At 43.7% G+C, this 16,066-nt stretch overlaps 1 protein-coding gene across 1 annotated transcript in view; it reads right to left on the reverse strand.

Moving 5' to 3' along the window:
* The window catches only part of ssu72 (SSU72 homolog, RNA polymerase II CTD phosphatase), a 73,431-nt gene extending 64,956 nt beyond the window's left edge, over positions 1 to 8,475 (reverse strand). The window contains exon 1 of the mRNA XM_067970498.1: positions 8,285 to 8,475. Within this exon, the coding sequence (XP_067826599.1) occupies positions 8,285 to 8,364 (80 nt within the window). The 5' untranslated portion in view covers positions 8,365 to 8,475. The remainder of the gene's footprint in view (positions 1 to 8,284) is intronic.
* Positions 8,476 to 16,066: the final 7,591 nt, after the last annotated feature.

Raw genomic sequence — 16,066 nt, forward strand, 5'->3', positions numbered from 1 at the left:
AAGCTTTCGGAGGCTTCCTCCTTCATCAGGTGAGGAAAGGCCTCCGAAAGCTTGTGATTTCAAATAAAACTGTTGGACTATAACCTGGTGTTGTAAGACTCCTTACATTTGTCCACCCCAGTCCATCACCAGCATCTCCACATCAAGGCAGTTCATTGGTCTTGATCACATTGGCAAATATCCAAATTTATAATCCTTCCAAAAGAAATCCCCCCCCCCCCCCCCCAAGCACACTGATTCAAGTTGGGTACAACTCCACGTACTTCAGCCACCCTCGGTACTTCACCCAAGCAAACATTCTTCACGTGTTATCCTGGACTGTTGATATCCTTGAAATCAATGAAGTATCCAAGCTTTGTGTGCTGGTGAGCTGCATAACATGGGGCCTCAAACACCACAAGTTTAAATCCACAGTCACAAATCTGCATATATCTCAAGTTATTGATACTAACAAATCTTGGCATTCTAATTTAGGATTGATCACGAACAGCTTTCATTGAAATTATAACACAAATGGGCTGTTCAGCCCAAACAATCCATGTTTATCTTCCACCTGAACAATAGCTCTGTTCCCTTATTCCCCTTTCCTTCAACTATCTAGCTAATCCATTCTTAAAAGATGACATGGTTTCTGCTTCAATCAACTCTGGTAGCGCATTTCATAGGCTAACAATTTTAAAAAGTTTTGCCTGTCCTCTGCCCTAAATCTTACATTTTATTGTATCTATGCACCCCCACGAGAATCAATATTGATGACTGTTCATTCATGGAGGGCATCCCAGCTGATCACCAAATTATTTATTCTCAATGTCCAGCAGAAAGGTTTGTGCAGTTACTTGGAAACAATTATGTTTACATAGAAAATGTTGAACTTTTGACTATGCCTATAATGCAATTCAGTACAGTCCTTCATTCCAATTTGCTGGTTGTTAAATAACTTGTGGATTACATATATAATTCTATTCCACAGTTAATCGACTAGTCTACTTGATGAGATTGGCATTGCAGTTACTTTTTCAATGTGGTTGTCACCATATACCGACTAAGTGTGAATGGCTTGCATCTTGTTAACAGGAAATCCAAGACATCAATTATAAATCAGAAAACTCAGCTCCAGTTCCCTTCGATAAGGTTACTTCTGGGTATCCAGTATTTTCTAGAGTAAAAGGGTATTTTGGGTTGCATTTACACTACAACAGTACCATTGGCACAAAGTGGTTTCATTTCACACCAACAATACATTCATAACATAAATACAGCCTGAACTCAGTCATGGTCCAAGCCAGCACTACAATGAAGCGGGGTGAGATAGACTGTGAGGAGTCTCAGTGCTTTGAGTCAGTTGAGGCCACAGAACTGAATTTAAGCTACAGAAGTTTAATGTTGGTGAGAAGCCAAACTGCTCAGCACTGTTGTGAAACTTTTAGTGCAATTGCAGTGAGTCTAACAACAAAAGCTGACTAATAGTAAACAGAGTACAGAATCAGTCAGGTTTGAAGTATTTATCACATTACAATATATCCCCCACAAGTCTGGCATTTAATCCAGAGGATAAAAAGGGTCAGAATTCTGAAAGCTCACCATTTCCAAGTTTGCTTTAAAAATTGGATTCTGTGTTCATTTACTTTCACTTAACCTCCCAAAAAATATAATTTCTACTCATTCACTGATCTTTGACTATTACTGCACTTCTACTTTGATAGCTGCAACACCATAAGTAGCAATTACTTCCAATTTTGTCCTTATAAAATCACAAGTGCAGTTTGGTCAGGTATCACCCAACACTGCTACAAACCCCTAAAAACAAGTATGGGATTACTTCATTGCCTTCCCACAAAGAGTGGCCCTCTCATCATACTGAGCAATATTAGCAGAAGCAGCAGAGAGACAGCCAGACCATCCCACCCTCCCACTTTAAGGGCGGCAGAGAACGCATCCATTAGAAACCCTCAATCTACCCATAATGTAAAGTATTGGAAAAAGTAATTATTGGAACTTAAAATCTGTACAGTATTTCAGGGCTCTGATTTATAGCAATTTCTGATTTAGCCCATGAGATACAATAACTAGTTTTCATGCAACAATTATTCCTTTTATGGACATGATAGAACTTGCCAAGTTTTAAACTGCAAGCTATGTGCCTTTACCCACAAACTCAACAACTCACATCCTAAACATTCTGTTTGGCAACTACACTTCAAAACAGGAAATTTGGATTATAAACTTGTATTTCTATAGGCTCAAGTAAAGAAAAACCGCAAATCTATTTTACAAAATTCAAGTAAGTTCAGCGAGCAAGAGGAAAAAGCAAAAAAACATAGGGGCAGAAAGGATGAGGGTTTAGAAGGCTTGACAGAAAGGAGAAGGTGAAAAGAGTGTTTGAGACATGGGTGCAGTGGCCGAAACAACCACTGCTGGCAGAGCAAGCAATGTTTCAGGGTCAGGAGTTTGGAGCAAGGGGCTGTGCAGGGCTTACAGCTGCCGATTGCTGGAATAAAGCAGAGGAGGTGACAATACCTTAAATCTGATCAACTGCAACCAAGTACAGCATTACCTTTACTCAGACAGGAGTCAGAACAAATTGCAGATGGCCCTGCTCAAAAAGCTTTGATTTCACAAGTGTATATTCAGGAAATATACAACTACAATTTTTGATATGGAGGGATAATTACAGGGCAGGGTCAATGGCTACATCAGGTAAAATGGTGCCTCTGTTATACGTAGATGTAAAGTGCTGATTGAAGTAATGGTTCAGCAATATCTGCCATAACCTGTAATTTGAGTTTTGCATCAAATGCAAGTACTGCATATTTATTCATATTTGGCTTGAATAGAGGACCATCCCTAGAGTACATTCTGAACAGGTCACAATGCAAACTTTTAGATCCACATTGCAGCAGAATATTGGCCTAAGCAGTTAATCAGTAATCTAATGAGTACTTGATATCAACTTGCAAAGTACGCAAGTGGAATTATTCTGCTCAAAAATCCCAAAATTTGGAAACAGTGCAGAAAGTGTACAAGCATTCTTAATTATTCAGCGGAATAATTCTCAGCTCCTCCAATGACTCAGCATGTAAAAGCACCACCCACATAGCACACCATACAAGCCAGAATCAATTCTTGATCTGTGCTGAATTTGCAAATCTCAGTTGAACATAATCAATTGGCTCTGTTCAGTGGAAGAGAACCAGCTTGGCTCAATTGGTGGCACTCGCTTCTCAGTCAGAAGGTGCAAGACCAAGCCCATACCAGTCCAGTACGGAGGGAGCAGAGCATCGTCTGAGGTGCTATCTTTCAGAAGAGATATTAAACTGGAGGTCCCGTTTGCCTGTTCCGATAATCGAGATGGTCATGTGTCTCATTGCTGTTTATGGTACGTGGCTGGTGCGGAATGGCTGCCATTTTACCTAGAGAACAGTCAGTGCATTTCAAAAATTAAGTGTTTTGATGTGATATGGAGATATGTAAATGTTAAGTATACTATAAATTGGCCAGGGTTCATGCTGACTGCTATCCAGCATCCACCATGCTAGAAAGATCCTGTTTGTGGACATCGGAATCAGGTCAGGGATGATCTCCCCACAGTTAAATATCCTGCCGCAATTCAGTATCTATGTTTGTGCATGAATAATGGCTATCTGCATAGTACCAGAGGCAGCCCACAACCATGGAAATCAAATAGCAATAATCAGCACCTTCAGTAGATGGGGAGAAAATCTTAGAAGAAAAAAATTTAACGCTGTGCTGAAATGGAGGTATTATGCAAGAGTTGGTCGGCTGAGGTTCATACTAAAATCAGGTTAGGATTAGGATAGAAAATACTTGGCATTATTTTTGTAAAGAAATGTTTCTGCAATAGTCAGCCACAGAAGAACAGAATTTGTAAAAGAACAAACCACAATCAGAGCCTATGCATTCTAAGGGAACGTGGCAGCTATTTGTTTAGCACATTGCCAGCCTGTAACAGCCAATAAACGGCAACACATTGTGATCGCATCTCAAAAGAACACACCAGAATAGTGTGGCAACGTCCCTGTGCAAATTTCATGGGGCTGGTCACAGAATGATAAAAAGCTAAGTATTTCTAGAAAGTTAACTGAAGAATTCTACCAAAATGAAGGTTAGAAGTGGATTACACCAAACAGCAATAATGGAACTTGAAGCCAACACTAGTGCATGTTTCCAGATCTGTAGGTGTGAAATAGTAATAATTGCAGAATAGGATTGAGAAGAAGGAAGAATTTTAATTACAACATATGAATTTAACTACAGATGAGGGGAACTATTCAGCCCATCCTTCCATTGAAACATACAATCCTTACCCCATCGCTGCATCCAAATATTTCTCGAATGACTTATGCCACTATCCATCGCAATGATATGGCTCAGTACTACAATGCCACAAACATTTTCTGAAATATCAGCCTTGTTTTCTTTTGTTTTTTCAGAAGATACAAGAGACCCAACAGACTGATGTTGCACTAGACAACCTGTGGGCAAAACCACATGGCATACACCCATCAAAAATCCACTGCAGATTTTACAAGCTGAATATACACTCTCACCAGGCTCTTTGGGGATTACATGGACATTTATGTTCCTGCATTGGTCCGCACCAGCATACCAAGTCACAGTATAATCTGGCAAGTGCAGTAAACGGTGCTATCGGGTCAGAGTGAAGATGCGAAGAAAGGTCAAAGTTAGTTGCAAAGATAAATTATGAGTGGGTAGGACGTAATCAAACTGAGTGAACTATCCCTTCCCTGCAAAAATGAGCAGAGTCTGAACACTGCTCTCTGTGGGCACAGACCAACAGTACAATCTCAATCTAAGATCATGGAGACTGCCGATAACTGCAAGCCCAAGGCAGGACCATTTCCACCTTCAAATAGCATCTGACCAAATCCCCATGAGAACCAGCAGCAAGAAGGAAAAATGGTCTCTTCCATCAGGATAAAACCAAGACAGACAAGTGTTTGCTCAGGTTTATATGCCTTAAAAGACACACTTAATGAAATCAGTGATGAAATAGTCTCCTCTTAAAAAGTGCCACCTGGAAGTATGTACAGCACAGTCCTGCAAAGCATGATCAGCAGAGATGAAATCAGAGAAAGAAAAATCACTACAAAAGGATTCTCTATGACTGTGATCAATGCTGCAACAGGGAATGTTCAAAACCTAGGCTACCATTCAGTGGGGAAACAAAGATACAACACTTTTCCCAAAGGATGTGTGCTCTGTTAATGAAGAGTCCTATTCTCCATTAAATTACTCTATTACTTTCCAGAGTCAAAGTGCACTGAAAGATTAACTTTCAGCATTGCAATTAACAGAGGATAATGGTTAGCAAGGAGGAAAGTTAGCAAGGAATAAATCTCAGCACTCAGGTAACCAACCATCAAAGCAAAGTTTGAACAATCTAAGTCACCTTAACCTCAATGTGCAATTACTCTATGATAATCTCAGTGAAACTATTTATGGGGTCAGAGAGGTTTATCAAGTGACAACCACTTGTATAGTTCAAATTTGCCAGAACTTGGTGGGGAGGGTAAATTTTCAGGTACTAGATTTGCTGGAGTTGTACAACCCCTCATTTTGCTGAGTTCTCTAACTCGAGGCCATAAGTCTTCTCTTGAGCAAAGCAGAAAAAAAACAATGGGCTCCCATAAAACTTCCAGTCAGCCACACAGGTACAAGGCAGCCCAACAGCACAGGCCAATAAAGAGCAACAGGGAGAAAATGAAGTGGTTGAAAGTGTTCCCTCAAAAAGCCCAATTACAGGTACTCACCATCTACAGAAATACTCAATATTTCACAAAATGGGTCCCGAAACCACACATGCACGTGAACACACAGACACTGTTTTAAAGAGTCGGGCAGGCTATCACTTTAAAATCCAGAAATGCACACCTGTGAGCACAAGGGTGATGGGTGAACGGGACAAGTTAAGGTCTGGGCAGAAGTTTTGGATGAGCTTGAGTTTGTGGAGGGTGAAAGATTTGGGGGGGGGGGGGGGGCGGCGGCGGGCAGGAGAGCATTGGATTAGTCAAGTCTGGGGGTTACAAGCACGAAGGAAGCAAATGGGCTAAGGCAGGGGCAGAGATGGGCGAGATGGAGATAGGCCGTGAGAAGGATGCAAAGGGATATAGACTGAGTGAGTGAGAAAGTGGCAGATGGAGCATAATGTGGGGAAATGTGAAATTATCCACTTTGATAGGAAGAACAGGAAAGCAGAATATTGTTTAAAAGGTGAAAAACTATTAAATGTTGGTATCCAGAGGTATTTGGCTGTCCTTGTACACAAATCACAGAAAGTTAACATGCAGGTATAGCAAGCAATTAGGAAGGCAAATGGTATGTAAGCCTTTATTGCAAGGGGGTTGGAGTATAAAAGAGTAAGGAGGTCTTGCTGCAATTATATAGGGTTCTGGTGAGACCACACCTGGAGTACTGTACAGTTTTGGTCTCCTTACAGAAGGAAGGATACACTTGCCTTGGAGGGGATGCAATGAAGGTTCACTAGATTGATTCCTGGGATGAGAGGGTTGTCCTATGAGGAGAGATCGAGTAAAATAGGCCGATATTCTCTGGAGTTTAGAAGAATGAGAGGTGACCTCATTGAAACATAAAATTCTGAGGGGGCTTGACGGGGTAGATGTTGAGAGGTTGGTTCCCCTGGCTGGAGAGTCTAGAAGTAGGCGTCACAGTCTCAAGAGGTTGACCATTTAGGGCTGAGATGAGGAAAAATTTTCACTCAGAGGGGGTTGTGAATCTTTAGAATTCTCTACCCCAGCAGGCTGTGGATGCTCAGTCGTTGAGTATATTCAAGACTACGATCGATAGATATTTGGACACTAAGGGAATCAAGGGATTATGGGAATAGGGCGGGAAAGTGGGGCTAAGGTCAAAGATCAACCATGATATTATTGAATGGGCAGAGCAGGTTGAAAAAAGCAGTGTTAATGAGCATATTGGGTTGAAATGTCAGCACCAGGTCAAACAGGACATCAAGGTTGCTTGTTCAGCCCAAGACAGTGGCCAGGGATGCGGCGAGGTAACACTGTGGCACGGGCCGAAGACAATGACTTCCATCTTCCCAATAACGAATTAGGAGGCAATTTCGGCTTATCCGGGTCTGGATGCCAGACAAGCAGTCTGACAAGAGGCAGTGGTGGGGTCAAGAGAGGTGGTGGTGACGTAGAGCTGGGTGTCGTCAGTGCACATGTGGAACCTGACATATTTTGGGTTGATGTTGCCAAAAGTTTTTGTGGGACTTGAGGTAATAGTGCAGTAATGGGTAGGTAAGAGCAGTCCCACTCAGCTGGACAGAGCAGCATAGTGCAGTCAACCATGTCAGTGGCTGCAGACAGGTCACGAATGATAAACCACAGTTAGCAACATATGTCATTTGAGACTTTGATTCGGACCAAAAGCTGATTGGAGAGGTTCAAACATGGCATTGTGGGAAAGGTAGGCATGGGTTTGGGAGGAGACAATGACTTGAGAGAAAGGGGCTGTTGGAGAGGTAGTTTGCAAAAATGAAGGAGTTACGGGTAGGGTTTTTTTTTAAAAAGTGGGGGTGATGATGGCAGTTTTGAAGGGGAGGGGGTCAGTACCTAAGAGGGAACCATTTACAATATCAGCTAACAAAAGGGGCCAGGGAGTGGTCAGCATTTTAGTGGGAATAGGGTCAAGAGCGAGAGGTGGGTCTCGTGGACAAGATGATCTCAGAGCGAGCATGAGCAGAGATATGAGACAAGCCAGAGAAAGATGCAAGTACAGGGGTGGAGGGGGAGGGAAGAGAAACCACAAGGTAAGTTTGGGTAGTTGGGGGGGGGGGGGGGAAGGGAAGAATGCAGCAGAGGCAACTGAACATATGGTCTCAATCTTAGTGGCAGAAGTCCATGAGCTCCTCACACTTGTTGGAGGCGAAGGATCCTAGTACCGCGCACAGGTTTGTTTCGGGGGTGGTGGAGACGACACACCCGCACGCATTCAGGGGAGGAGGATGAAGACACACAGCTGCGCAGAAGATTGGCGGGTGGGTGGCAGATCCGCACACAGGGTGGGGTATAAGCGCGGCCATTAGATTCGTTCATAGAAACGGGGTGCGGGCCAACGCGGCGTGTGCGCGGTAGGCCCCGGTGGATTTTAATTTGTTGAGGCGCACGGTAGGCCCGGAACGGTGGAACGGCTCCTCGGAGGTGCGGAGTAGGCCCGGGGCGGCGGGCTCGGTTAGTTCACAGCTGACCGGTAGGCCCGGAGCGGCGAGGTTGGTTACCTGAGGATACTGTGCGCCTCCATGCTCCGGTTCTGGTTACTCGAACACACCACGGCCACTCGCAGCGGATTCTGGGGCATCTCCTCCTCGCGCCGCCGCCAAAAAAAAAAACGAAAATAAGACGACCGGAAGCGGCTTCCGCGCGACCGGAGCCCGGCCAGACACAAAATGGCGGCGCACTACCGCCGACTTCCGGCCAACCTCAGCGGGAATGAACTAATAATCCAAGTGCGCACTTCCGCCAGTCACTTCGACCGGAAATGGCGTTATATGGAACCTCCTTCGGCTTCCATTTTGAATGAGGTGGCGAGTTGAAGCGCCAATAATCCAATGAACCAATCAGGTCTCCTCCTGCACAAGGATGTGACTCGAATCTGGCGCATGGTTTACAAAATAATTTCACCTGTTTCCAGGAGGCTGATTTTATAAGTTTTATTTCTGTCACTACTATTGCTTTCTATTTGGTTACTATAACAGCTGTTGGTATATGTCTCTCTTCACTGTAATGCTATATTACCCCTCTTTACATACTGTCACTATAATACACAGCTTTACTGTTACTGTTGAAGCAGAGTCCATAGGAACTTTCAAAAGGCAATTGGACATGTACTTGAAGAGGACCAATTTGCAAGGGTTATGGGGAAAAAGCTGGGGTTGTGGGACTAAATTGGACAGCTCTTTCCAAGAGCTGGCACAGGCCTGATGGGCCGAATGGCCGCCTTCTGTGTTGTAAGATTGTATGATTCTATATGTTATTATAGGCCATTGTCTGAGGCTGAACCAGACCTTTCGCAACCTTGAGATGAGCTTCTGACCATATATCCGCTCCATCATCAAGACCCCACCTACTTCCATCTCCATAACATCGCCCGTCTCCGCCCTTGGCTCAGCTCATCTGCTGTTGAAACCCTCATCCATGCCTTTGTTACCTCTAGATTCGACTATTCCAAATGCTCTCCTGGCCGGCCTCCTGTCTTCCACCCTGCATAAACTTGAGCTCATCCAAAACTCTGCTGCCCTTTTCCTAACTCGCAGCAAGTCCTCTTTACCAATCACCCCTGTGCTCGCTGACCTACATTGACTCCCGGTCCAGAAATGCCTCAATTTTTAAAATTCTCATCCTTGTTTTCAAATCCCTCCATGGCCTCACCCCCTCTCTATCTCTGCAACCTCCTACAACCCTCTAAGATCTTTGCACCCCTCCAATTCATGCTTCTTGCGCATCCCTGATTTTAATTGTTGCATCATTGGCGGCCGTGCCTTCAGATACCTAAGCCCTAAGTTCTGGAATTCCCTCCCTAATCCTCTCTTCCTCTCCTCTTTTAATTGCTCCTTAAAATCTACCTCTCACTTGTACTAACATCTCCTTATGTGGCTCAATATCAAATTTTGTTTGAAAACGCTACTGTGAAGTGCTTTGGGACGTTAAAATGCAAGTTATTGTTATATATTTAGGTGTTAGTCTTGGCTCAGTGGTAGCACTCTGCCCGCTGAGTCAGAAAGTTGTGAGTTCAAGCCCCGCTCCAGAGACTTGAGCACCTAATCTTGACTAATCTACGCAGTACTGAGGGAGTACTGCAGTGTGGGAGGTGCTGTCTTTCGGATGAGACGTTAAATCGAGGCCCCATCTGCACTCTCAGGTGGATGTAAAAGATCCCATGACATAATAATCGAAAAAGAACAACTGAGTTCTCCCCGGTGTCCTGGCCAACATTTATCCCTCAACCAACACCTAAAACAGATGATCTGGTCATTTATTTCATTGCTGTTTGTGGAAGCTTGCTGTGTGCAAATTGGTTTCCTACATTACAACAGTAACTACGCTTCAAAAGTACTTATGGGGATGTAAAGCGCTTTGGGTCGTGAAAGATGCTATACAAATGCTAGTAAGTCTTTATTTATTGTGCAGGAGATGACAGCAGCCATGATATGTGCAGATCACAAGTGTATGAGTCCCTTTGTACTGCAGCTAGCCCAACTAATCTCTTTCTACATTGCAGGGAATACACATCACCTTTGGCTGATCACAAGAAATGTCTTGGGACATTTTTCCATGCTAAAGGTGCTATATAAATGCAATCTCACTGGCCTCTCTGCTTCTCACTGAGCATATGATTTAAAAATAGCTTCGGCCGGCTATGTCTCGGGGACGATGCCATTTTTCTGTGGCTGTGTGGCCAATATGTGTAACAGGCTGCATGGAATCAGGCCTCGTCAGCATCTTCAGAGGGAAAAGCCAGTCCGAAAAGGGTTTTTTTTGTCATTCAATGCTTTATTCAGAAACCAGTTAAGTCAAAAATTGCTTGTTACTGAAAAGGCTTATACAAAATGTTAGCATATGTGGATTGACAAACATCGGTCCAGATGATTCTGATTACCTCCCATTTACAGAACTATTAGGGTTACGACAATATATCCAGACATTCTCCCCTCGCACAATGTGAAATCTCTGAAATTATCAGTCTCCTTTGTGCCAAACAATGGTTGTAACATGAAAGACATCCCATGAGATAAATCACAGCTCCGGTTGCTTAGCCTTGATTCTGGCGTAGATCTGAACTCCATAGATGAACTGAGATTTGCGTCATGAAGGTCTATCAAGAGACAAAATTGCTTCATCTGTTGTTTATTCAAGCTGTGTAAGAAATTAATTCGAAGATATTTTAACCCCAAGTGGACTATTTCCTATTTTATTGCTAGCTGCATTATTTGCCTTTGGTGTAATATTTAACCTGTAAATAAAATTACCCATTGGTTTTAGCCTGTACACAGTGTGTGGGATTTTCAACTTTTCAGGACGGACAGGAGAATGCAGAGGGCACCCATGAGATCTTCAGTGACCAACACTCCACAATTAGAGGTCAATAATTGCGCAGCGTTCCCAGTGAAATTCCAGAGTAATTGCAGTGGGGAGGTCAGAACACAGGTCTCCACCCCATTCAGAAATTCCCAAGAAATTGCAATGGGGGCACTTCTTCCTGCTCTAGTTTCATTGTATCAGCTAAATTGGGGAGATTCCTGAATCACCTCTGGAATCCCACCAGTCTGCTCTCAGCGGGCATAGATGCCATTCTGGGTCTAAAGTGAGGCTGAAAATTCAACGGCAAACAGCAATTGATCCCATAAGGATTAATTGCCATTGCAACAGGGACCTTGCGTCATGGGAGCTCACCTTAAGTGGAATTTTTGTCGTTCTCATCCTCGGTGGGACTGGCCTCTGGCTTCCCCCTTAGAGCGGCAGGATGCAGCTCCGAAATCACGCTGGCTCCATGGGTAGTGCCACTGCCACTAAAGGCCCCGGCACCCACCCCTGGGATTGAAGACAAGCCGCCACTAGGTTAAAGAGGTGGGCAGAAGCTCCAGAACTGCCACACCACAAGCAGTGCAATGGCACTACAGAATTTGTACCCTTAATTGTTGATCCTGGGTATGCCAGTTCACACGTGGTATTTATAATGGGACAGGTTTGGTTCAGAGCAGACTTTTCTTATGGAAGTCCTCAGTTTGCTGTGAACACTAGACACAAGTGTTGGTAAATGCAAAAACCATAAAAGTAACATCACAGCAGGAAACAGCTGACACCAGGTCAATGAGAATCGCTCATCATTGGCATTATATCAAAGTTTGAGCAGTGCAGACTGCAGTATAACTCAGAACTGTACAAGCTAACTTTAACACTGAAATAAATAGAGTGATTTGATAAAGCTGGCCTACACCTGGGATCTAGGCTGGATGGAGTCTATCAGATTTACATATAAATGGATTTTAGTTTGTACGTCAAACAATATACAGTTAAATGGAAGTTGCATTCATTATCTGAATGGAGCAGGGCTGATTATTCTTTGGTTCTCCATAACAATTTAGTAATCGATCTCCTCCCCAACAATAGCCTTTAATTAACTGGCTGGTGAGTGTTAGATATAATATGGACAGATTGTTAATAAAAATTCACTTTGTATTAGAGGAGAACTGAATGTGTCTAATTTAATTTCAATAATTTTTTTAACTTTTAATCGAGCCAGAGATTGGACAGAGAGTATCTGCTGACAGCAGCAATCTGATTCTCGAAACAATGTTTGGCAGTCTGCTGGGAACAATGGACTGAGCACTTGATCTGAACGATGGGCAAGGACAGAGCTGTCAGTGCAGGAGCTGAAAGCAGCCTCACTGACAGATGAGTCTAGTCGCCACTGCTCTCAGCTCCACAACATGACAGATGTTGCCTTGCAAATAACTCTGGGACTGCCATGGCGTCCATTTGTTTTCAGGAGTGCAGATTGCTTGAGGCACGAGTGTCTGCACGGTGACTGGCAGGAGATATAAAATGGCAAAGATCACAGAGAGGCAGCAGGCTCATGGGAGGCTGATATTATGGGAACGACACAAATGCACAATTAGCTGCATTGAAACAAGGAAGGTGTTGTTATACACAAAAATACAAGAGGCATAATTTTATCATGCTGGCGGGAGGAGAGCAGGGTGGGGGTGGGTTCACGCAGGCAGAGAGGAGCTACACATCCGAGGTGGAGGGGAGAAAGAGAGAGACCTCATCGGCCGTTGGGAGAGAGTTCGGGGTCGGGGGGGTGGGGTGTCCAGGCGTCATTGGAGGGGAGAGTCCAGGCAGCATCGATTTTAAGGTTAAAAAAAAGTTAACAAACATACAATTGAAAAAGTCATTTAATTTATTTAGTGTATTTTTCACTGATCCGGCACTTCCCATCTGCTTTCACCACGCATGAATCGGAAGCGATGGGAAAGCCGACCAAGTAAGGTTAAAAGCATTTGAAGTGTCCAATACATAAAATATAAAGTACCTTAAGTACCTCAATGCCCCTTTAAGTATCAGCCCGCCAGTTTTAAGTGGGGGCGGAACTTCCTGGTGACTCCTGTGTGCGCACACACAGATTTGCCTGAGTCCAATGCAAAAATGGGTGGATTCTAGCTGGGATGTCTGCCTGCTCGCAAAAAACAGCGATTTTGTCTGTCCCCCCCCGCTCCCAACCCACCCAATTTTGGGGCTAAAATTGAGCCCGTGAGATCTGAACTAGGCCGGGAAGAATCAGCCAGGGTTCCACTCCTAATCACTGTCAGTGATCCCTGAGGTAGGTTAGAAAAATCAGCCAAGATTCCTGTTCCTGCTCCTGATCACTGATGATCCTGATCAGTGACCTTTGATGGAAAAGGCATGTGTGGAGATTGGGTGAGGAGATGATGGGCACACTATTGAATAGCCTCTGCTGCTCACCATCCATCTTCCTTATGCCTCTGTAAATGTCCTTAGGATACCTTTTTACATTAAAGGTACTATATAATTGAAAGTTGTCCAAGCTCTCACGTAAAGTGGGAGTGCCCTTCGGGTGAGGTGCAGAAAGGCGGCCTGTGGCCGTGGAATCCGTACCCTGGTGAGAGTCAGGGCCTCGAGGAGGATGGAAAATTGGTGCAAGAGGAAATGCTGCATTCCTGTTTCCAGTCTCAGATTCCGATGACTTTCCTTAACCAGAAATTTTTCAACAGACCAAAGATGGCGACTAAAAAAATGGCCACATTTATCGAGTGTTTTCCCTGTGTGTGCTGCTGGAACAGCAGGAGCGTGAACCTCCGAAGGAGAACTTTTTTAATGTGCAGCTCAGAAAGAAAAACAGACTTAAAATCAGAATTCACAATCCAGGTGCATTGAGGAGGTTTTGAAATAGAAGAAAAGATTAAACGAAATAAAAGCCACAGACCCCCGTGGTCTGGAACTAACATCCCATCTTCATCACTCAGCCTGCCCAGTCCGACAGCACAAAGCCTATTATGTCCACGGAGAATTCCATCATCTCTATCCCTATTTATCCTAGCTATGTTGAGTTCATTTCTCAGTCATTTATTTCTCCAATGGGTTTTTAAAGGAACAGAAAAAAGCCATTAATCCCAACAAGTCTGTCCGGTTTTTTTTAGATCAACCCCACCTTACCCAACATCTCACTATATCCCTTAATCCCATCTACCCACATTCTCACAATATCCCTCAAGCCTACCCAACTCACTTTCATCACCCTCAACCCCTTCTCTTGCCATAAACATATCTGTCTCAACCCCAACCCCATTTATACTGTCCGTTTCAATGTCCTTAACTGACCTATTCCACCAACTTGATTATCCATAGCATGAAAAAATACCCCAATTTTTCTTCCTACTCTTAACTTCATTTTTAACTTGTGCTTCCGAGGATTTGAACCCTTCACAACAGGAAACTATTTGCTGGATTAATTTAGTCAGTTCCCTTGAAAGCAATGTTTTCCTTTAACTTTTATTAAATACTTAACAGAAATGTGTTCCTATTAAACACACCACTTTAATACCAAATGTACAAATCACTGGGCAGACCCAGTGATCAGTGGCCTGTGAGCACAGGCCTGCTTATTGAAAGCAGCTCACTGTTGCTCGCACTAACAGGAACATGAGAATAGGAGCAGGGGTAGGCCATACGGCCCCTCGAGCCTGTTCCACCATTCAATCAGATCATGGCTGATCTTCGACCTCAACTCCACTTTCCTGCCCGATCCCCATATCTCTTGATTCCCCTAGAGTCCAGAAATGTGTCTATCTCAGCCTTGAATATACTCAACAACTCAACATCCACAGCCCTCTGGGGTAGAGAATTCCAAAGATTCACACAACCCTCTGCGTGAAGAAATTCCTCCTTATCTCAGTCTTAAATGGCCGACCCCTTATCCTGAGACTTTGCCCCCTAGTTCTAGACTCTCCAGTGAGGGGAAACAACCTGTCTGCATCTACCCTGTCAAGCCTCCTCAGAATCTTATATGTTTCAATGAAATCACCTCTCATTCTTCTAAACTCCAGCGAGTATAAGCCCATTCTACTCAACCTCTCCTCATAGGACAACCCGTTCATCCCAGGAATTAATCTAGTGAACCTTCGTTGCACGGCTTCTTGTACAAGGACGCCCAAGTCTCTCTGAACACCAACATTTAATAGTTTCTCACCATTTAAAAAATATTCTGTTTTTCTAATCTTCCTACCAAAATGAACAATCTCACATTTCCCCACCTTGCAGCATCTGTCACCTTCTTGCCCACACACTTAACGTATCTAAATCCCTTTGCAGACTCTCTGTGTCCTCCTCATAGCTTACTTTCCCACATAGCTTTGTATCATCAGCAAATGTGGATACATTACACTCGGTCCCTTCATCTAAGTCATTAATATAGATTGTAAATAGCTGAGGCCCAAGCACCGATCCTTGCAGCACCCCACTAGTTATAGCCTGCCAACCTGAAAATGACCCTTTTATCCCTACTCTCTGTTTTCTGTCCATTAACCAATCCTCCATCCATGCTAATATGTTACCCCCAACCCCATGAGCCCTTATCTTGTGTAACAACCTTTCATGTGGCACCCTATTGAATGCCTTTTGAAAATCCAAATATACTACATCCACTGGTTCCCCTTTATCTACCCTGCTAGTTACGTTCTAAAAAACTCTTAATAGATTTGTCAAACATGATTTCCCTTTCATAAAACCATGTTGACTTTGCCTAATCACATTATGATGTTCTAAGTGCCCTGTTACCACTTCCTTAATAATGGATTCCAGCATTTTCCTGACGACTGGTGTCAGGCTAACTGGCCTGTAGTTCCCTGTTGTCTCTCTCCCTCCTTTCTTGAATAGTGGGGTTACATTTGCTACCTTCCAATCCGCTGAGACCATTCTAGAATCGAGGAAATTTTGGAAGATCATAACCAATGCATCCACTATCTCTGCAGCCACCTCTTTTA

Source organism: Heptranchias perlo, chromosome 32 (genome assembly GCF_035084215.1).
Source record: "Heptranchias perlo isolate sHepPer1 chromosome 32, sHepPer1.hap1, whole genome shotgun sequence".
NCBI classification, from domain to species: Eukaryota; Metazoa; Chordata; class Chondrichthyes; order Hexanchiformes; family Hexanchidae; genus Heptranchias; species Heptranchias perlo.